Source organism: Lissotriton helveticus, chromosome 9, assembly GCF_964261635.1.
Source record: "Lissotriton helveticus chromosome 9, aLisHel1.1, whole genome shotgun sequence".
Lineage (NCBI taxonomy): Eukaryota > Metazoa > Chordata > Amphibia > Caudata > Salamandridae > Lissotriton > Lissotriton helveticus.
In genome coordinates, this window is record NC_136070.1 from 950586061 (window position 1) to 950609215 (window position 23155).

The 23155-nt window shown below is 44.0% G+C and overlaps 1 protein-coding gene across 3 annotated transcripts in view; it reads right to left on the minus strand.

The window, feature by feature from the left end:
* The window catches only part of RNF123 (ring finger protein 123), a 1600675-nt gene that overhangs the window by 752371 nt on the left and 825149 nt on the right, over window positions 1–23155 (minus strand). For all 3 annotated transcript variants that reach the window (XM_078661207.1, XM_078661208.1, XM_078661206.1), the window contains exon 30: window positions 2427–2514. In XM_078661207.1, the coding sequence (XP_078517333.1) occupies window positions 2427–2514 (88 nt within the window). The remainder of the gene's footprint in view (window positions 1–2426; window positions 2515–23155) is intronic.

Below are 23155 nucleotides of genomic sequence, written 5' to 3' on the forward strand. Positions count from 1 at the left end.
GGTCCGTCACCGACATCGTGCGGGGACTTACCACGCAAGACTTGAAACCAGGCATCCATACTCCAGGAGTCAAAGACTCAAAAGAACAGAGACAAAAGTTCCAAAAAACTCAGTCAAAAATGTACTGGGGGTACCGCTCTCTCCGGAACTGCGCTTGCTGGCATGGAACAAGAAAGAACTGACGTCAGCGCGCGAGGGCGGCGTCTAAGTAGCTGCTGTGACATCTCGCAGAGCCGCACAACGCCACCTTTCGACACGCAGGGGTACTGCTGACAAAAACTTTCCGGATCCAGTCTGACGGCTGGGGGTTATTCTAAGGTAAGTAATCGATCACTAATGTTTCTCTTTCAGATATACATTTTTATATATACACTGTGTGTTTTTTTGTTTGTTTAACCTACACTACATAATTAACCAGGTAAAACAAGCTGCTTAACATGCCTTCAAGATAAGCCTGAAGGCTGCTCCCCACAACTACCACTTTGAGAGCTTTCAAAATGTTATCAAAGACCACTAAAATCACCAACAGGGTTGCCTGGATTAGTGCAAGGTGCATCACTTAAATAAGCGTGCACCTTTTACTCAGGCTAGCCACCTACAGAAGTCTATGACTCTCTAGATCTACGCTGAATGCTGTGGAAAAAGAAGAACTGATGTCAGTGTGCGTGTGTGTCACCTATATAGGCACCACACACGTCACTTGCATTGAGGAGGCCGCCGATACTGAGCTGAACGCCACCACCTACCAGTGTGCAGAGGTACTGCCCAAATAGGTTCCAGATTTAGTCTGATGCTTGGGGATACTTCTAAGGTAAAGAATCTGCAACTAGAAATCTCTATGAGATGCGAGGAATCTGCAGTTTCTATCAGACAAGTTATATGTAGTCAATCGCCTCAATACCTATGATGGATTGACAGAGGATTTCATAAACAGTGGCTCTTTATCATCTAATCTCCCCTCTGAAACCACACTCTACTGTTTTGTCACAAACATTAGGTACATGGTCAAATATGTCACAGAGCAATGTGCATACATCAGTGTGCAATATACACTCTCTCAAAGGGAGCTATGAATTCCACAGTGGAAAGCCGAATCCAAACTGAAGGAGATCCTTAGAATCACAGACTGGCCAGGCATTTAAGGTCTACTAACTACCACTTTAATCAATTGGGGGGTCACTATTGGCAAGCATCCAGTTTTACATAAAAACTATGATTTTCTATACTATGGTATAGGGAAATCAATATTATTCCATTTGATAGATGCGTACATTATTGAAATGTCTTGTTCATATTCATTCAAATATTAGCCATGTCTTAAATCTTAAATGTAATCTACATAAAATATTTTTGAATGTACGTCGAAATTGACATTTAATTTTTTTGTAACACATTTACCCTACTCAGATATAACACTTAACATTTTGTTAATTTGTTCTAGGTAATAGGGAACCAGCTATATGGTTTACCCCAAAAAGGAAAATACAGGAAGTAGGCCTGATCAACGATATTCAACCACTTTCAAAAGGAGTTAGCTGGGAAGCACTTTCAACTTCAAGTACCTTATCAGTAATGAAGAAAGAATAGGGATCTGTGGGGCAAGTAAGGACAGGCCTTGAGAAGATGGCAGATGTTTTATTGCTTTTAATTCCAAGTGACTCTGGGAGTGTAAGTGTAATACGTTAATGTTTAAAAGTGTTTAAGGAGTGGTGTCCGTAAGTAAAGAAAAAAAAATATAATACTGTCCTCAGTCATTACATGCAATTTAAGTCTCAAGGCCTAGTTCACAAACTGCAAATTGTAGCAGGTTTTGTAGTACTACAAAATGTAAGTTTTACCTATATGTGTTTAGAGCCCTCCACCCTGACTGCAGAGTTTTGGCACATGTAGGTATAGGTTGAAGTAGTAAATGTGTAGGGGAATGGGCAGGAAAAGGGTCTGGCTCACTCCGGACCTGATTAGGCAGGAATAAAAGGGGTTTAGGGAGAGTCACGATGGGGCTGGAGGAAGGGAACATCACCAATTGACACAAGAGTAAGTCAATTGCTTTATTCTGGGGATGGAGATATGTAACTAACACTTTTATAATAAGTTTACATTTTGAGTTTGTGGACACTCGAAGTAGTACACCTACTCCAAACTCTAAATTCACTCAAAATTGCAATTTACCTTTGTGAAATAGGAAATTAGTAAGTAAAAGACATACCAGAAATAATATTTGAATTATTCTATATCCAGATTTTTAGCATCTAACTTGCTTTACTTATTCTGACAAAACGTGGCTATTGTGCCTTATGGAACTGAATTTAGATTTTGTTATTGCAAGTTTTCATTTTCAGAAGTTTAATCCAAGACATCTACCATTACCAGATAATCGACATGCAAGGAAATCAAATGGCAGGGATGCACAAAATCTGAATGTTTACCCTCCAAAGTCGGACAAGGATCCAGTTGGTTTGTGCCCAGGGTCGCTGCTCATATGGTGCCAGGAGGTTCTTCATCATTGTTATCCGCCTAGCAAAAAAAAAAGAAAAAGGAGGATTGCAATACAAGTGAGCGATCAGCCGATCACTGGATGCAAAGCACCACTAGCTATAATAAGAAACCGGTTACTTACCTGTAACTACAAATTTTCATCTTACTTATATTTAATAGATTTACATGCTTGAATAAATTCCTGTTGAGGTGGAGGCCCATGATAACCTTACAAAAGCAGTATACCAGTATAACATTCCTGAAGGCCTTAAAATATTATCACTTTAGCAGCCCAGTCACATCAGACAACAAATGAAAGGAAATCCAGCAAATGAGATGACAGCCCAGGTTATCCCCCTACCAGAGGCCAGCTCACCTCGGATTTCCAGTACGAGTGTAATAAGCATTTATTTATAAGAGGTGAGCCACTATTTGGGAAGGAGGGATGGTCGCAGGTGAATCTATGAAAGATACCAACGCTGGAGAAATGTAGTCAAAGGTAAGTGACTTTTTTTGACAGCAGTAATTCACATGCTTTAATCAGAATATTAAGCAGTATCACATAACAATATCATAACACTGTGCAAAGGGTTAACAACAGAATGGATCACCTTTAATTGAAAAGATGACAACCACTGCTTTTCCGCAGCTGTTTCACTGTCTGCCACAGTGCCCACAAAAGTAGTGCTTAGTGAAGATATGGAGATTCTTCCAAGTAGCTGCTATGCAGATGTTGGAAAAAGGTATTCCTGCTTGGAGACCCGGTGAATCGGCCATACTCTTGGTGGAACGTGCTGGGACTGTCTTTACCAGCAAATATCCCACCTTTGTTAGACATAAGGTAGTTGCTGCTACCCATCTCAAAATTCTTTGTTTTGATTATGGGGACCTTTTTCTTGGATTGGAGAATGATACTCGTAACTGATCAGACTTTCTGAATTCTTTTGTTCTCAAGAAAGAACTTGAGACATCTGCTCATGTCTAGAAAGCAGAGCCCATTCTATTGCATCCTTTGGATTGTAGAAGAGGATTTATGGACTACGGTTCGTTTAGACGAAAGTCTACTGGAACATAGAGTATAAACTGTGGATTTGTGAGCAGAACCAATTTTTCCTTAAAGAACTGCAATCAGAACTCTATAATTGTAATTGCCCGCATTTAGCGGACTCTCCTTGCTGTGATAAGGACCGAAAATAATATGTTTTTCCAGTATGGAAACCTAAATTTGGCGTCGTGAATTGGCTCAAATAGACTATTCATCAATTGGATAGTACTGTTCACAATTTATTAGTGGCTTCCGTGTCAGGGGGAAGGCTCTGAAAAGTCATTTGAGAAATTACTTCACTCCTTTGTCAGCCCATAAGGAAGGACATTCAGGTGAGCATAGATATCTAGATACAGCTGTGAGGTGTACCCTGATTGATGTGTACCAGAAGCTTGAATGCGCCAGCTCTAGGAGGTATGGTAAAACCCAATGAAGTCGAATGGAGGATGGATGAAGGCCTTTTGGATGAGCACCAAATGTAAAACATCTTTCATTTTGCAATGTCTATGTGTGAGGACACCTGCCATTCAGTATCCCAGGTTGCTTGTGATGAAGGATCTGTCCGTGGTTCCAGCTGAGGAGATTCGTGTGTGCCCACAGCAAATTAGGTGCCACCTCCACTGGCAGCCGGAGAGCCAGAATTATCTGCCCAAGTTGGGGCAATTAGCATGACCCAGCATGATTCCATTTTGAGTTTTGCAATGATGCTTTCAATCAATGAGAGAAGGGGAAAAGCATACACCTAACTCCCTGACTATGGAATAAAAAATGCATTCCTCTACTTTCCTGGTTTTGAGTATAAGCTTACACAGACCTGGTATTTCTGATTTGCCCTTGTTGCAAACAGGTCGAGTCTTGGTTTTCTTCATGCCTTGAACACACTACTGACCAAACTGTCACTGAGGTCCAATTTGTGCAGCTGAGGTAGTCTGTTGGTTGTTGTCTGCTCCTGGGAGATCCTCCACCTTTAGTAATATCTTGTGTGTTAGGGCCTACTGTCAAAGGTGTTAAGCCTCCTTTGATAGTGCTTGATATCTTGTGCCTCCATGAGTTGATGTAAAGCATTGATGGTGTGCTGTCCTAACTGAAAAATGATAATTATCTACTTGTGATGAGAAGGATTTTCAGCACTTTGATGTGCATATTTGTTTCCTTTGAAATCACCAACATTTGACTGTTATGTGTTGAAAATTGGCCAGACCCACTTGCATCGCATATGCATAATTAAGACTAAGTCTGCTCATGGAGGAAAAAACGACGGCCTACTCCCGTGTTCTTTGTTGACATTCAACAAAGGACAGCCTTTTTCATAGTGGCTGTTACAAAGATATGTGTCCATTGTTTATCTGGTTCCCTCTATATGAGCCACATTCTTAATTGACAAAATGGTACGAGGCATATACAAAACAACATCTTGACTACTACTCTTTTCAAATAACATACCATGACATTTGGTTGCTTATGGATCTGACTTGCCAAGGCCGCCAGTCACTTGTCTGTGACTGAAGGGATAAATCTTTGTCTCCTGCATTTTAAGAGTGCCCTGGGCAATGTTTTTTTTAGGAATGGTGCATAGACTATTTTTGTTTATTGCTTGTGAATTCTAATCTTTGGAACAACTGAGTACAGACTGTTACTGAGTTGCTTGTGGCTTCCCAGGATGCCCCTCTGATGAGCCTATTGATGAGTGATTGAGTCTCATGATGGCCCATGCGTTGTAGGTGCACTGGTGTAATATAGTTTGGAATATCTTCGGAGCTGATTTTAGGTCAAAAGGGAGCACTCGAAATAGCGAATTACTACTAGCCACCACACATCTTTAAATTTTCTAACATTTGCAATGAATTTGGATCTGAAAGTAGTCATTGTGCAGTCCCAAGAATGCTGGAATTCTTTTTTCCATTAGCACCTGCAACACTTCCTGTAGAGACACCATACAAATAAAACTTTTTTTTCTCAAGAAGATGCTGAGCTGATGTATGCCTAGGCTGGGTTTCTATTAGTCTGCGCTTTTTGTCTTGATTACAAATAACTTTGAGTAGAAGTATACATTACGCTGATGTTTTGGTACTGGTCCGATAGATCATTTATGTATAATGAGAAGGATTTTGGCCTTCATTATGATTGAGCTTACTTTTCCACAGCACTGTTTGTAGGGGATTCTGAACAAATCCTAGTCTATATCCAAAGTGGATGAGATCCAGTACCCATATGTTCACTGTTATCAGTGCCCATTCCAACCCACCCAAAGGCAGATATCCTTCCACCTAAAGGGATAATCATCCATGAAACAGTATAGTAAAAGTAGTAATCCCCCAGGGGTGGTCAGTAGCAATGGCATGAGTCTTGTGCTTTTGACTGGGAACCTCACCTTTGCCAAGAATGCAGCTTGTTGTACAATGCATTTGGTGGTGTTCTATAGGACAATTGCTGATGTTGACTAGGACAGGATGGCACTACTGGGTCTAGAATGAATCTGAGATGATTGTTGACTGTAACACTGATATCCTCTGTGGTATGAGGTGCTTCTCCCTCTGGCACCACACAAAGATTTGGATTGTCAATGTTGAAAGGCACATCAAATCAAATGAAAAATGACTTTATTCGGTTTCAGTTAGGAGAAAACCATAAAAGTACATACATATAAATTAATTACATTTGTGACAGTTAATACATATATTAAAAATATTTCATTCCAGGATTTTTAAATGACATAAGATACTCATTTTGTTCTAGAAAAACCTAAGGGAAATAACCAACAGGTCAGAATTAAAAATACACCAGTTAAAGATTACTCCTGTGTTGAATACAACATTTTTTTTTTTTACAATATTCAGTGCCATACAATCAGATTCCATGAGTTGGAGAACTATTAAGGCTGGCCGACATTGGCGTAAACCTAGACTTTTTAAAATTGGCACATAGAAATCTGACTGGCTCTGTATCAGTCTCTTTATTCAGAAAAGCCTCATTAATATGTTTACCAAACAGGGACTTTCCATCACAAGGTATATGAAGTATGCAACTTTGAACTTCCGGTCTGAAGGAGTTTGCTCTAAACCAGCCCTGTCTACAAAGAACAGCAGCACCTGCTAACTGCCAACATCCAAGATTCAACACATCCAATACCACATCTATGGCAGCCACTATAGCTTATCTGTCTGAATAGAAAGCAAAGCTCTTTCCTCATCATATGTGGTAGAAATCTGCTACAGCGTGATACGTCACCATATCCAACAGCCCATGGAGCAGTTGCGAGTGCAGTGGAACGGGGACTTGAGAACCCCGATCCCAGAGGCGGATTGGGAGACCATAGTAAAGAGGGTCCCGAAAGTTTCACAGAATGCACGGTTTAAATTAATCAACTACTATATCCTACATAGGTCATATCTTAACCTAATGTGAATTAGAAGATATTTCCAAGCGGAGACAGCAGCTTGCCCCAGATTTTGGGGAAAAAGAAGTGCATATACTACATATGTTCTGGGACTGCCCACATGAAGTGCTTTCTGGGAAGGGGTGCTACACATAGTGGAAACTATCACAGACAAGGAGATCCCTCATACCCCAAGCCATTGCCTATTGAGATGGTTCCCACATACAGCTAAAACCAAAGTGACAGGGAAATTCCAGGCTCTTGCATATATCCTGGCCAAACAGGAAATCACAAGGAAGTCAACGGGGGCCAAGAGTCAGGGTATGGAGAAGAGAACTAGAAAAATGGGGAGCTCTAAAGGGAGAATAATTCTGAAGGAAGCACAACGGGGTATAGGAACATTAGACACGGCAAAGGCCTAGGGAAGACTAGCCGACAAATTACTAGCATTCGACTTGGACGCAGCAACAGCAGTCCACTCGCATTCCCCATCGCTTGAGGGAGACTAAATGGGCCTGGTCGCATAAGTGGCGCCTCCTCCCTGACCCTACCTCCTCCTGATTATAACCTATCTGAGGCATCAGTCAGTTACCTTGTAAAGTATATCTACACACTACTCAAGATGACATGAAGAAGCAGGAACAACCCACGAGGGGTGGGGGTGGAGGGAGTTGAAATGTTAACAATGTTTATGATAATGGGGATGACACTAATATTCCAACACTTTACTTTATGATACATAAGAACAAGTTACTTACCTTCGGTAACGCTTTTTCTGGTGGATACAATATCTGCCTGTGGATTCCTCACCTATTGAATCCCCCCTGCGCCAGCATTCCGCAGGAAAATCTTTCCTAGCTCTCCCCACGCCGATGAGGACGTCACAATGGGCCGGCTCCGCACACGGCATCGCATGACGTCACCGGAACCACAAAAGGACCTCGGCGGCGTGATGACGTCAGTTCCACCCATTTTTTCCGTGCCACCAAGGCAGATGGACACATTTTCAAATATATCCATAATATATCAAATATATACATACACAAATGCAAAATCACAATTGCATAATCAATAAAGGCAAAGAGAAAAAGCTAGCATAAAGCATTTCTCATCATCATACCTAAACATGAATCAAATAAAACATTTCTCTTTTACTTTTTTTTTTTGGGGTAGAAACAGGTGGACAACGGGGAGGCGGGTGGGAGCGTGAGGAATCCACAGGCAGATATTGTATCCACCAGATAAAGTGTTACCGAAGGTAAGTAACTTGTTCCTCTGATGGATACTTCTGCCTGTGGATTCCTCACTTTTTGAATAGATTCCCAAAGCCGTACCTCTCCCGGAGGAGAGTGTCCACCTGACTAGACCAAAAAATCCTGCAAAACAGAACGAGCAAAATGGCCATCCCTCCTGACCTCAGAATCCAAGCAGTAATGCTTTGCAAAGGTATGGAGGGAGGCCCAAGTTGCTGCTCTACATATATCAAGAATAGGAACACCTCTAGCCAAAGCAGAAGAAGTAGACTTAGCTCTTGTAGAATGAGCTCTTATACCTTCCGGAGGTTCTTTCTTGGCCAGAGCGTAGCAAATCTTGATGCACAAGATGATCCACCTTGACAGCGTCCTCTTGTGCACTGCCTTGCCTTTCATTTTCCCAACATAGCCCACAGAGAGCCATTCGTCCAGTCTTAGATCACTAGTCCGTTCCAAATAAAAGCTGATAGCTCTTTTAGGGTCCAATCGATGCAACCTTTCTTGGTCCTTGGAAGGATGAGGGGGAGGATAAAAAGTAGGCAAAGTAATCGATTGTCCCATGTGAAAAGGGGTAACCACTTTGGGAAGGAAAGCACCCTGGTCCTTAGAACCAACTTATCCGCATGAACGGTCAGGAAAGGAAGTTTGGAGCCAAGAGCCTGAAGCTCACTTACCCTCCTAGCCGAGGTAAGGGCAATCAAGAAAACCGTTTTAAAAGTAAGAAGCCTCAACGGACAAGAGTGAAGAGGCACAAAAGGAGAACCCATTAGAAACGGAAGGACTAGATTCAAATCCCACTGTGGCATAATGTAAGGAGTGGGAGGAAACATATTTGCAAGGCCCTTGATGAACCTCATTACAATGGGGGACTTAAATAAGGGTGGCTGATCTGGCAAACAAATAAAGGCTGACAAAGGCGATAAATACCCTTTGGCAGTAGCTACAGCACAACCTTGCTGTACCAAAGAAAGAGAAAATTCCAAAATGTTAGATAAACAGGCCTTAAGAGGATCGATATCCCTCTCTCCACACCACTTCACAAACCCGGACCAACGAGAAGAGTAAACAGATTTAGTGGAGTGTCGCCTGGACGATAAAATAACATCCACTATCTCTGGTGGGAGAGAGGAAGAACTCAGGTTGCCCCGTTCAATCTCCAGGCATGAAGGTAAAGGCTCTGGAGGTGGGGGTGTAAAACCTGCCCCTGCTACTGCGAGAGGAGGTCTGCCCTGAGAGAGAGACGGAGCGGAGGGTGCAATGAGAGGTGAAGTAGGTCTGTGTACCACACCCTTCTTGGCCAATCCAAGGCGATCAATATAACTTGGGCCCGGTCTTGGCGAATCTTCCTCAGAACCCGAGGAATCAAGGGTATGGGAGGAAACGCGTAAAGAAGATGAGAACTCCAATCTATCTGAAACACGTCCCCCAACGCTCCCTGCAACGGACGCTGGAGACTGCAGAACAACGGGCAGTGCGCGTTCTCTAGACTGGCAAACGGGTCCAACCGAGGAGACCCCCACATTGAAACCCGGGTTTAGAATCATCTAATTTCCAGCACCGGCGAAGTTGACCAACTGTGCGTCTGTGAACACCCGGGCGACCGTTAGAACGCCGGAGCCGGAGGGGTGTGCCGCGACCGCCAACGTACAGGTTCCCGCTGGGAGTATCTGGGACCACGGTGATTTCAGCGTGGTGTTGAGAGCCGGCGGTGTTGAGAAGGTTACTGCTGAGATTCGGAGAGACGAAGGTGAGCGGCAACATTGTGACAACATTTGGCTGAAACTGAGGAGCAAGCACCGGCGGCTTAGTGCCGTATTTTCATTGTATACTGTCTTCATTAAAAAGCACCGGCACTACACGCGAGGATATTGCATGCAGGATTAACTTTGAAAACTCTACTGCGGGTTAAGACTGCTGTGTGGCTGGATTTCGACTTCTTTTTGATGCTACTCGTCGAGGAGCTGCCGGGCTATATCTAGCGGAAAATTTGATATTTGTTAAACATTGTGCAAGGGGAGAAAAAAAAAAAGAAAAAACTACTGACTTTTGAAACTTTTGTTTTGTTTTTGGATTGGGGTTTTGTGAAACAATATAACCTGCTGGGACTTGCTATGCCACCTAAGACAGCCCGCGGGGGGAAAACTAGACCTGTGGGGGAAGGAGCTGTTGGCATGCGCGCAGCGCTTGCTGCAAAACAGAAAGAAATGCCGGGTGCTCAAGACCACGGATGTGTAGGTTCTAGTAAAGACGCTGTATTAGGTCACCCAAAGATACCTCAAATGTTCCAATCGGCTACTGGGCTGCAGAAAAGCAATAATACTAAATCTAAATCTATAGTGGTTGGTGGAATTGGTGACGGCGGTGGTGTGGAACAGGATGCTTCACTGCAAGCATCTTCAGATGTACCTACACCAGCAGCTGCTTCGCTTCATATTTCAACTACAGGTGAAGAGGCTGAAACAGGGTTTAATGCTGCAGCGGCAATGGAGGAGGGGGATTGTGTGGTAAGCGAAGAAGAAGAAACCCAAGAGCCGCCAAGCAGCAAGGATGGCAAATTCTATTCACTTTCTGAACAGTCTGATGGATCAGATATGGAAGAAGTTTCACTTCCAGAAGACGGCGAGGGGGAAACTACCCCAACTATGCTGGAGGGTAATCTTCGCAAAAATATTCTCTCCGTGAGTACTTCTTTTCAAGCTTCTACTATTCGGAAGAAGGATAGGGGAGGCACTGCAGATTCAAATACAACCACTATGGAGACGACTGATTTGGATCTCTGTGGGTACGCAGTTATTGGAGCGGCTAGATCTTTTAGGTCAAGCCTGCGGGGGTGCTGATGCAGCTGAACAGAGCCAAATCCCCAATCCAGTATAGCTGGAGGAAATCTTTCGATCCATTAATGACCATCGGCTGGAGGTTCGAGCGGAACATTTAAAAACACATACCGCTTGTAGAAAGTTACAAAATACCGTTCATCACCTGGCAAAAACATGCAATGATTTTACCGATCGAATGACAGAAGCGGAAGCACGGCTATCATCATTGGAAGATCAGATGGCGACGCAATCTACTGATGTTGCCGAAATCAAGGCGCACAAAGAGGATGTACAGGACAAAATTGCCGAACTGGAAAATCGTCTTCGTCGCAATAATCTACGTGTACTCGGTGTCCCAGAAGGTTTGAAGGGACAGGATGTGCGTAAATTTGTTGCAGAATTATTCGAGGAAGCGCTCCCAGAAGTTACTGAATGGATTTGGAGCCGTGAGATACAAGGGGCCCATAGGTTTCCTTTTCGGCAGCGACCGCCAAGAAGTAGCCAAGTAAGCCCACAGCAGCCACAAGCTATTTTGATTTCTTTGAACAATTTTCTGGCCAGACAGGTATTATATGATTTGGCTCGGCCTGATAGGAAGAGAACTGGGAAAGGTATACCGTTTTTTGTTCGGCCAGATTTTTGCCATTCCACAGTAGAAAAGCGATGGAAACTACGGCAGCTGATCTTACCTTTACAAGCAAAAGGTCTACAAGTATTTTTATTGCAACCTGCAACTTTAAAAATTGTTCACAAGGGCCAGAGTCGTTTTTTTACTTCAGAGGCTGCTGCGAAAGAGTATATGCAAACTCTTCCTTGATGGACCGTTATATTATCTGGACTGTTCTAGATTCTATATTTTTCTCTTTTTTTTTATTCTGCTTTTTCTATCTCCTCTTATGTTGTCTCTTTTTTTACTAAGCGGTTTTTGACTTATTCTGAATGTATTATGATAAGAGACGAAGGTTGATTTTATTTGATTTGGTGAGCTGAGAAGTATGGGATCCACTCACCGAGCATCACAAGGGCCATTAGCCCTATTGCCTCAGTTAAGGGGGGGGGCACTCTGGGAGTGAGGGGGGGTTTGGGGTGGTGGTGTGTGGGTGGGTCGGGGGGCATTGGAGATGTAAGGGTTAGTAGGGGAAAAAATGCTAAAATTTCAGTTCATAGCATCTGTCTTAACATCTGTCTTAATTGTGTTGGGGCGAAGATAAAATTTAGTCTATTTACTAACGACCTGCAATATATCTGTTTCGATGGCGGTTAGGAAGCTACGAATTTGCTCCTTTAATGTTTGCGGTCTTAACAATGCTATGAAAAGAAAAAGGGTTACTAATAAATTACGTTTAATTAATCCGGATATTCTTTGTCTGCAGGAAACGCACATTCCTTGGTCCAATTATAAGGTTTTATTTGAATTGGGTTATTCTGTACTAGCAGTGTCTAAACAATCTACTATGAACAGGGGGGTAGCCATAATGTGTAGTCGTGCTGTAGCAGGCACGGGCAGGAGACTGGTTGACAATTTCAGACGATGGGCGATATGTGAGTGTATTATAGGGGTTACTAAAGCTACAATATGCACTGTGTATGGGTCTAATTTTGACGAGGCAGAAACTTTTGAGTTCTTGAATGTGGAGTTGGCACAGTGGCCTAAGCCATTGATATTACTTGGCGATTTTAATATACATGGAGATACCCATACATGGGCTCTTCACTTTCAGAGATATCATGGTCGTAAACCGAAGGTATATCGGGCATTATATCAGTTGTTAACCCAACATGGATTAGCTGATGGATGGGCCAAGCTAAATCAGGGTAATCCTGGCTATACCTTCTTCTCCTCTCCCCACTCTAAATTTGTGAGGTTAGATTATATTTTTCTACCTCGGTCTTTAATTGTTGGCGCAAAGACTCAAGTTATGCCTCGCATTACATTGGATCACAGCCCTGTAGTTCTAGACGTAATTTGCGTGCAACCGGAACGTTTAATACGCACATTTACTTTTAATAAAAAACTTCTTAGTGATGAGGAGTTTATAACTCCTATTCAGCTTTGGGACGCGCAGTTTGTAGAATACAATAGAGGCACCGCTAGTCAACCGATGGTGTGGGACTCTTTTAAAGCGGGTATTAGGGGGGAAACATATGAATATGGTGAGACAACAGGGAGATGCTTGGCGCAAAGAATGCGGGGTAGGTAGGCGCTTCAACGGATTGATATGTTGGAGAATGACAGAGGCGAGCCGATTGAAACCATAGATGGTATTATGGAGGTTTTTCGTGGGTACTATAAAGAATTATATACTCAAGAGGCAATAGCTCAAGATCAAATAAAAACTTATCTTCAGGACTTCGATTTCTCTAAACTTGGGCCTTTGGAAAGGAAGATGCTAGAGGCTCCAATTCCTATGCAAGAACTGCAGCTTGCAGTAGAAGAACTAGTGCTAGGGAAGGCATCCGGCCCTGAGAAACTACCTTTGGAGGTCTATCGACTTCTATTTACTGTTATTAAGGCGGATATGCTTGCCGCTTTTATTATGGCCCAATGTGGAAACCCTCCGGAGTCTTGGGACGATGCTAACATAGTCGTCTTAAAAAAAAAAATCCAAGCCCCCTCGGTTGCCGGGGTCATACCGGCTCATATCTTTAATAAATGCTGATGCAAAAGTCTACTCTAAAATACTGGCTACACGGCTGGTGCGAATTACCCCAATGCTTGTATCTCCCCATCAGCACGGGTTTCTTCCTGGTAGAAGCACGGTAAATCATCTTCACCAGGCAATAGCATTAATAGATTATGCAACTGCACTTCAAAAGAATATGGATATTATTGTTTGGGATGCGGAAAAAGCATTCGACCGTGTTACGTGGATGTTTTTATGGGCCATAATGGGCAAAATGGGGTTTGGTCCCTTGTTTCTGCAGGCTGTAGAAACTATGTATCGGAGCCCTCGGGCTAAAATATGTACTATGGGACAAGAGTCATCGCTTGTTCATATTACCCGGGGAACGTGGCAGGGCTGTCCCTGCTCACCTTTACTCTTTGCTATTTATATAGAGCCTCTGCTACAATTACTAGAGTCCACCAATCTAATAAAATCAATGTCGGTAGGCGAATATGAAGTGTGGGTCCTTGCATATGCTGATGACATTGCGGTTGTGACCTCGGATCCCGGGTCAGCATTGAGGGAGGTTGAATGTCTGATGCAAGCATTTGGACAGGTTGCTGGGTATAAATTGAATATTTCTAAAACCCAAGTTATCTGTACAACGGGGCTGTGTACAAGTGAGCCACGAGTAACGAAAGAGGCTAAGTACTTGGGGATTAAAATTAGGATGTCTATACAGGAGATAATCGATGTAAATTGGAATGATATAACAAGGGCTGTCAAAAGTCAGCTAGAAAGGATAGAATGTTTACACCGGTCAATGGTTGGTCGTCGGAATGTGCTAAAGATGTGTATTCTCCCCAAAGTGCTATACTATTTTCGGACGGTCCCTTTGGAGTTGTCCAGGGCACAATTAATGCAGCTGCAAGGTATTACGGACAGGTTTATCTGGGGCTGGAGGAAGCCCCGTCGAGCTTCTAAATACATGACGTTACCTCTGGCACGTGGTGGATGGGGGTCCCAAATTGTATTTTATATTATTTAGTATTGCCTTATAAAGAATGCGAGGTACATGGTGATAGGGGGGGCTGCACGGCAGTTTGAGTCACCTAATATCTACCAGATGACATTGGGAAACCCGGCGTGCGAAGCCTTGTTGAAGTTTTATGAGGCAAGCTGCCTTAAGCGTATCAGATTTAAAATTATGACCGCAGCCTACAAGGGGTGGAAGTGTCTTCGGAAAATTCTGGCTATTCAACGGATTCATTTTTATACACCTTTAGATTCCAAGGGCATATTACCGTTTATATTTTGGGATACAAAGATGCGAATCTGGAGAGATAAAGGGGTTTGTTGTCTAGGGGATTTTTTTTAAGGATGGTGCACTGGTTCAATTTACGGATTTAATGGAGTCATATGCAATCACGAAGAATGATTTTTTAAAATATCTGCAATTATGGGATTTTTTATATAAACAAAGCCAACTACAGGGTATTGTTAATATTGAATTTATCGAAGCTCTTCTAAAAGGGGCGAGGATTGGGGTCTTGTATGAAACTTTACTTTTAAAGCAAACAGATGATATTGATAGACAAGATGTTAAATGGCAAAATCGACTGGGCTGTTCGGGGTCTTTTTTACAAGATTCGATTGATATGGCGGCATTAATAGTTTTGTCTGCAAATTTACGTACCCAACATTATAAAACTGTGTTTAATCTATACCACACACCAGCTAAAATGATGAAGTGGGGGGATATTCATGATGGAAAATGTTTTAGATGCCAAATGGATGATGCAGATATTGTTCATGTATTTTTTAATTGCAATGCACTCTCAATTTTTTTAAGTATTGAGGAATTTCTGTCTGTAACAACGAAGGTGCATTGTCATATTAGTCGGGAATTGCTGCTTTTCGGGGTGGGAATTGACATGGCCAGTGCACAGAATCACTATCCCCATCAATATTTTATTTTTATGGCAATGGCGGTAGCAAGGTTATGTATTGCAACAATGTGGCTGAAACCTGAAGCCCCTGTCTTTGAAATGTGGAGAGCTAAGTTTTACAATGTGTTCCATCTAGAATTCAATTTATACCGCATTAAATCTACGAGAAAAAAACAACTAGGGCTGAAGATATGGCAACCAATGCACCAACATTTGGAACTTTCATTGTGAGAGTATTGTTTTTGACATAGACATTTACTTTAGAATTGTTTTAATGTTAGTGTCTTTTTTTTCTCCCTCGCTCTTTTGTATGCTATGAACTGAACAATAAAGATTAAAAAAAAAAAAATGAAAGATGTGATGCACCACATCCGGATGAAGCCGACACTCGTGATAGGCAGAGTAACGCTGACTGAGACTGTCCGCACAAACATTTAGTACCCCGGCCAGATGATTTGCAAACACACAAATCCGTTGGCCCTGAACCCAGGACCAGAGTCGCAACGCCTCTCGGCAGAGACAGAACTACCCTACACCTCCCTGTTTGTTGATGTACCTCATCGCGGTGGTGCTGTCCTTGAGCGTCAAACGTATCGCCCGCAGTTCCAACAGGTTGATGTGAAGCAACCTCTCCTCTGGAGACCAAAGACCTTTGATCTCCAGATCCCCCAGATGAGCACCCCACCCTAGAGTGGAGGCATCCGTGATTACTGTGGCCACCGGTGGAGGAGGCTGAAAGGGCTTTCCTTGAAACAGGTTGCCCTGCACACTCCATCAAGACAGCTCCACTGCAGCTTCTCTGGAGATTTTGATCTTCTCCCCGAGATCTCCGTTGCTCTGATACCACTGCCTGCGGAGGCACCACTGGAGTGCCCTCATATTCCAGCGTGCATGGTCGACCAACAGAATTCAGGAAGCAAACAGACAGAGCAGGCGAAGAACCTTCAGGACTGGAACAACCACTTAATCGTGAAACAAAGGAATAATTTCTTGTATGTCGAGAATCCTCTGCAGAGGATGGTATGCTCGACATACAGACGTGTCCAGTATTCACCTATAAATAGGCTGTGCTGAGACGGCACCAGGTGAGATTTGGGTACATTTATCGAGAAACCCAATTTGAACAACAGAAGAGTTGTCACTTGCAGGTGGCGCAAAACCAACTCTGGAGACTCCGCTTTGAGCAGCCAGTCGTCCAGGTAGGGGAAAACAGGCACCCCTAACCTTCTGAGATGTGCCGCTACCACTGCCATTACCTTTGTAAAGACACGAGGTGCTGAAGTAAGACCGAACGGGAGGACCGCAAACTGGTAGTGTTGCGATCCTACCATGAACCGGCAATACTTCCGATGCGACTTCAGGATGGGAAGATGAAAGTACGCATCCTGAAGATCGATGGATACCATCCAGTCTACCTGTTGCAGCGCAAGAAGAACCTGTGCTAAGGTTAACATTTTGAACTTCTCCTGCCTAGGGTAAAGGTTCAAAATCCTGAGGTCCAAGATTGGTCTCAAACGACCGTCCTTTTTGGCGATCAGAAAATACTGGGAATAGCAACCCTGACCCCTTTCCGGCTCCGAAACCACCTTTATTGCACCTTTTTGAAGCAAAGCAAGAACCTCCTGCTGTAAAAGCACTAAATGGTCGTCTGAGCACCCACTCCGGCGAGGAGGGCAAGGAGGAGGAAACTCCAAGAAAGTGAGGGCGCACCCATTCTCCACAAGATTCAAGACCCAACGATCAGAAGTGATCAGTCTCCAATCTTGTAGAAAGTGGGACACCCGACCTCCAACCGGACCAACATGCTCCAAGATGGGGAATCTAGAGCTGCTTTCCTGTTGTACCAACAGTGGTGGGAGGGGAGGTAGAGGAGGACGAAGGAGATGGCTGACGATTTGCTCCCCTGAAACCTTTTATTTCTTCCCCTGTATGACTTGTACAAAGGATTTTGCTGTTGTTGACTCTGCTGGGACTGCTGTCGTCCATGAAAGGAAGCAGATCTCCCAAATCCTCGATATCTTTTATAGCCATAGCCTCTAGACTGCACCTGGAGGCCTAAAGATCTTGCAGTAGCTCTGCTATCTTTGAAACGCTCTAAGGCAGAGTCCGCCTTCGAACCAAAGAGTCTTGACCCATCAAATGGAAGATCTAACAGCGTGGCTTAAACATCAGCAGAAAAGCCCGAAGAACGGAGCCAAGCTTGCCTCCTTGTTGCTACCGATGAACCCATAATACGTGCCACAGAGTCAGCAGAATCCATACCTGACTGAATTACTTGGCATGCTGCAGCTTGTGAGTCAGAAAAGACCTCCAAGAAATTGGCAAGGTAACTTAGGAGCCAACTGAACAACAGAGTCCATTAATACATGGATGTATCTACCTAAAAGGCAAGTCGCATTTGTAGATTTTAAAGCCATACTGGCAGAAGAAAACACCTTTTTTACGTATTGCTCCATTTTCTTAGAATCCCTGTCACCCAAAATGGTTGGGAATGCACGAGAAGACTGCTACGAGCAAGATGCTTCTATAACCAGACTCTCAGGTGTTGGGTGAGACGACAAGAATGCTGGATCACTAGGTGCAGGCCTGTACCTCCTTGATATTGATCTAGATACAGCCGGAGCAGACAAAGGTTTCTGCCAAACCTCCAAAATTGGCTCTGTTAAAGCTTCTGTAAAAGGAAGCAGAGGTTCAGAGGAAGAAGAAGGCTTATTCAAAACCTCTGTAAGAATGTTAGACTTGACCTCCGCAGTCGGAAGTTTAAGACCCAACAAATCAGCCACCTTCCTTATCACCAGATGGTAAGGTGCCACGTCTTGAATTATATCACCAGAAGCACAAGGCAGGTTATATTCAGGGGAAGTGTCAAGGCCACTTGCATCCTGAAGGCCTCCAAATTTATCCACAGATTATATAATTTCACCTTCCTCCTGTTCATGTAGATACTTCTCCTCCTCGAGTAACCTTTGTGCCTCTCTCCTGGAGCGATGTTTCGGCATCGGTGGAGCCATATGCGACGTCGGAGAGCACAACAGCGACGTCGCTGGAGGAGCCTTAGCTTCATTCCTCGACGTCGACCGATCTCGCTGCGGAGCCGACCCAACCGCAGATGGCGTCCACGGAGCCGGAGAGGAGGTCCTCGGCGCCGGGAAATGCCAAGCCAGAGTCAACGGCATAAATGGCATAAAAGGAGCCTGGGGATAGTATTGAGGTAATGCCAGGTTAAAAGCCAACAGACTAACGGGGCCCCGAAGGCACGCCGGATGGAGTCGAGGCTCTAGCAAACATGCCAAACATAGCATTTAAAAAATGCGATGAATCAGCCCCAGGAGCAGAAAAAGGAGAGTAAGGATCCGCACCTTCCTGATGGGATGTCACCTGAGGCTGAACTGGAGCCTGCGGAGCCGGGGTCGGCGCCCGCACAGGTGAAGTCTCACGATCTGGAGAGGACTCACCCGAAGTCGGTGAAGCCGCTAACGCCGGAGAATCATCATGATGAGAAGATACATGAGAAGCTGGAGACGCCACCAGCTTCGGAGATGATACTGGCGTCACATTAGAAGAAGGCGAAGGAGAAATATAATCTTTTCTTCGAGATCATTCAACTGGAGTCATTGACCTCGACTTCGAAGCGTGTCTCTTCTTGGAACTCTTATGTTTTTTCGAACTCGACGTGTGCGAAGACGTAGACTTCACCCTTTTCCTTCCTCTCCTCTCCTTTTTATCTTTGGCCATAAATAACTTGGCCTCCCGATCCTTGATCGCTTTCTGGTTCATTTTCCTACAGCTTCTGCACTCCTCGACATCGTGGTCCGAAGAAAGGCACCAAAGGCAATCTTCGTGCGGGTCCGTAATGGACATGTGCCCACCACATTCCCTACACGGTTTAAAACCTGTTTTCCGTGAAGTAGCCATTTCCTAGAGAAACATAAACAAGGATACAAAGTTTTCTCTCTATGAAAATGAAGATCCCAAAAAATCTGTTGGCGTCGATGGCGCGGTAAAAAGGGAACTGACATCACCACACCGACGAGGTCCTTTTGTGGTTCCGGTGACGTCACGCGATGCCGCGTGTGGAGCCGGCCCATTGTGAAGTCCTCATCGGCATGGGGAGAGCTAGGAAAGAATTTCCTGCGGAATACTGGCGCAGGGGGGACTCAAAAGGTGAGGAATCAACAGGCAGAAGTATCCATCAGAATGTGAATTTTAAGCTTCTGATGTAACTGTGCAAAACTCCCCAAAAATCTGGTTAAAAAAAAATAAGTGGTAGAAATCGGAGGCGAGATGGCCCCTGGGAGGAACGATAGACAGGTCACTCTTACCCTACTGGCAAGAATTCACATGGTTTAGAATGAGGTGACATAGGTACTAAAGTGATATATTGAGACCTTACAGGCCTACTATAGTCTCATACTTCCAGATCGATACTGTGCGAAATATGAACCTGAAAACCTGTATCTTTGGGTAGTTTCATATTATATTGTAGATGGCCAACTCAACATACTGTGAGTGTTGTCCCCTCTGAGCACTGGAAGTGCTTCTGACTGATCCGCTGAAAAATGGAATACAAAGGAACTGAAAGCCAATGATTTCTGCAACCACGTTGCATCACTCCTAACAGAACTACAAACTTGACATATTTCAATATTTCATCCCACTTAATTTAAGTAGGCCAGCATCTGATTGACTCCTTATAAAGCACAGCATCCTGCAACCACAAAGCCTCCCTTAGCAGCGTGCCACACTGGCTACCACAACAATGACCCTTTCGCACAGCAATCTGTGCATAGTGTTAAGGTAGTGCAATGAGCTTGGGAGGCTAAAAGTAAGGATATCCTTCTAGAATATACATTTAAGGGCATCAATTCACTTAATTTATGTTTTTCTCCAGTTACGAGAGAAGATGCAATAAACGCACCATGAATGTTATAAATAAATCACTCTAACCCTGATTAGAGTTGTTTTTAAACTAGAATTTCATTTGTGGTTGAGAATAACCTCTGGCCACATCCAACCTACACTTTCCCCTCCTTAAACTTGGTTCTCAGCCTCCCTGACTGCAGAACGGAAAAAATGCAAAAAGCTTGCAATAATTTGGCGTATAACTTGTTTCCCTGACAGCAAACAGAACTATAATTTGACTCTTAGAGCATAGCCTGCATCTATCAAACAGTCACAAAGTTTGTACTTTGAAGACAAAATTAATTCTGCTGTGCTAACTTCTCATTCCATCTTTCAGAGTGCAAAATCTTTTCTTTCCCCCAATTCTTGCCACAGGGCATCTGTATCTTCCCAAGATCTGTGCAATGGGCTGGCTGCATTTTTTTAAGACTAAGATTGGCGCTATTCAAAGGTCTTTGCCTGCTCTACAGTAGTGTTCCTCTCCTGTTTGCAATGCTGGGAACAGCTACAGGCTTACTCAATGCAGACCTCTCTCTATCAATCTAGGGAGGCTATCCTGAAGTGTAAATCTGGCTCTCCTCTGGACGCCTGCCTTCCCGTTCAGCTGGCTGCGGCAGTAGATGTTATCAAACTGGTGACTAATTCCATTTCTAATATCTCTGTCATCAGTGGTTATGCCTGCTGCTTGGAAATTGGCTTAAGTGGTTCCTCTCCTTAAGAAGCCTTCTCATGATGCTAACATTTTTGGCAACTATAGCCCCATATCTTTGTTTACTGCTTTTGCCAAAATGCTAGAAAAAGTAGTCAATGTCCAGCTCTCCAATTATTTGGGGAACGGCAAGCTACTACATCCCAGCCAATCAGGTTTTTGTCCCCATCACAGTCTGGAATCGACAGTACTGGAGATTTCCAACAATATTAAATGGTCGTTAGACCTGGGGAAAAATGCGGCTCTTATTCATTCTGACATGTTCGCTGCTTTTGACACTGTCCCACATACCATACTCTTACACGGTTGCCCACTGTGGGCGTGGGTGGCATTGCTTGGTATTGGCTTAAGTCTTTTCTGGAATCTAGAGGCCAATCGGTTTGGTTTACTCCTTTTATTTTGGAGGTTAAAACTGTCAGTCAAGGTGCCCCCAGGGATCTTTGGCCAAGTCCTACCCTTTTTAATGTTTTTATGTCTCCTTTGGCTACAGTAGTTGTGACCTTTGGCTGTAAAATTATTTCTTATGCTGATGATACTCATCGGCTCTTTGCCTTTGGTGGTCCATCTGCCTCGACTGCATAATCCTTTAAGGACTGTATGCTTGCTGTCTTTGAATGGATAAATGGCATTCAACTTAAATGCAATGCTGATAAGACTGAAATCGCACAAGTTACTACTTGTGTAACAACATATCTGTAAGAGACATTAGTTAGTGATAGATTCCTTACCTTAGAATATCCCCAGGCCTCAGACTGGATCCGGAAAGTTTTTTTGTCAGCAGTACCCCTGTGCGTCGGTAGGTGACGTTGTGCGGCTCCGCGTCCGTCGCTGGCGTCGTATGCGCCGAGATGACGTCACGGAGACTACTTTGGCGCCAACCAAGCGCGCTGACGTCAGTTCTGTACACAACTTTCCGCGCCAGGATCGCAAAGCCATGCAAGAAACTGGTGCCATGAAACTAGGGCCCTGAAAGGGATGACCTTAACCCTAGAAATCAGTTCGTAGCACTGGGTGGATGGGTGGGGCAGTAAGGATTCTATCACTAACTAATGTCTCTTGCAGATATATTGTTACACAAGTAGTAACTGGTGAATCTGAAAGAGACACAGTGATAGATCCCTTACCTTAGAATAAATACCCCAGCAACACCAAACCAGGTGGTGGGTCTGCGAACAAGATTACACCAGAAAGTCACGGAGAACAGAACGGCCAAAGAAGCCGTCTCTCCGGACTTAACTGTCAAGGCAATAATGCTTGGTAAACGTGTGCAAGGAGGCCCACGTAGCTGCCTGACAGATGTCCTGCAAGGGAACACCGCATCCCAAGGCAGTAGTGACTGCCGTTACCCTGGTAGAATGGGCACGCAGCCCCACAGGCGGCTCCTTCTTAGCCAACGAGTAACATGCTTTGATGCACAGAACGACCCACTGAGAGATGGTTCGTTTGTGCATGGCCCAACCTTTTTTTGCGCACACATAGCCAACAAAAAGTTTGTCATCCACCCGGAACTGTTGTGTGCGCTTCAGATAGAACAAGAGCGCACGTTTTGGGTCCAGATGGTGGAGCCTCTCTTCTTCTTTTGAAGGATGCGGAGGTGGAAAGAAGGTGGGCAAAGTGATGGTCTGCCCGATGTGGAAGGGAGTGACAACCTTTGGCAGAAAAGAAGGATGGGTCCTTAAAACCACCTTGTCCGGATGAACAGAAAGGAAAGGAGGTTTAGAAGAAAGAGCCTAGAGCTCACTCACTCTTCTGGCAGAGGTGATAGCTACCAGGAAAGCCGTCTTAAGAGTGAGAAGACGTAAAGGACAGTTATGAAGGGGCTCAAAGGGAGCGCACATCAGATAGGTCAAGACAAGATTTCAGTCTCATTGAGGCATTATGAAAGGCACAGGAGGAAACGTGTGTGTAATGCCTTTAAGGAAGCGATTAACAATTGGGGGCTTAAAAAGAGAAGGCTGATCTGGAAGCCTTAGAAAGGCGTGGATGGTCGAAAGATAACCTTTGATAGTGCCCAAAGCAGAGCC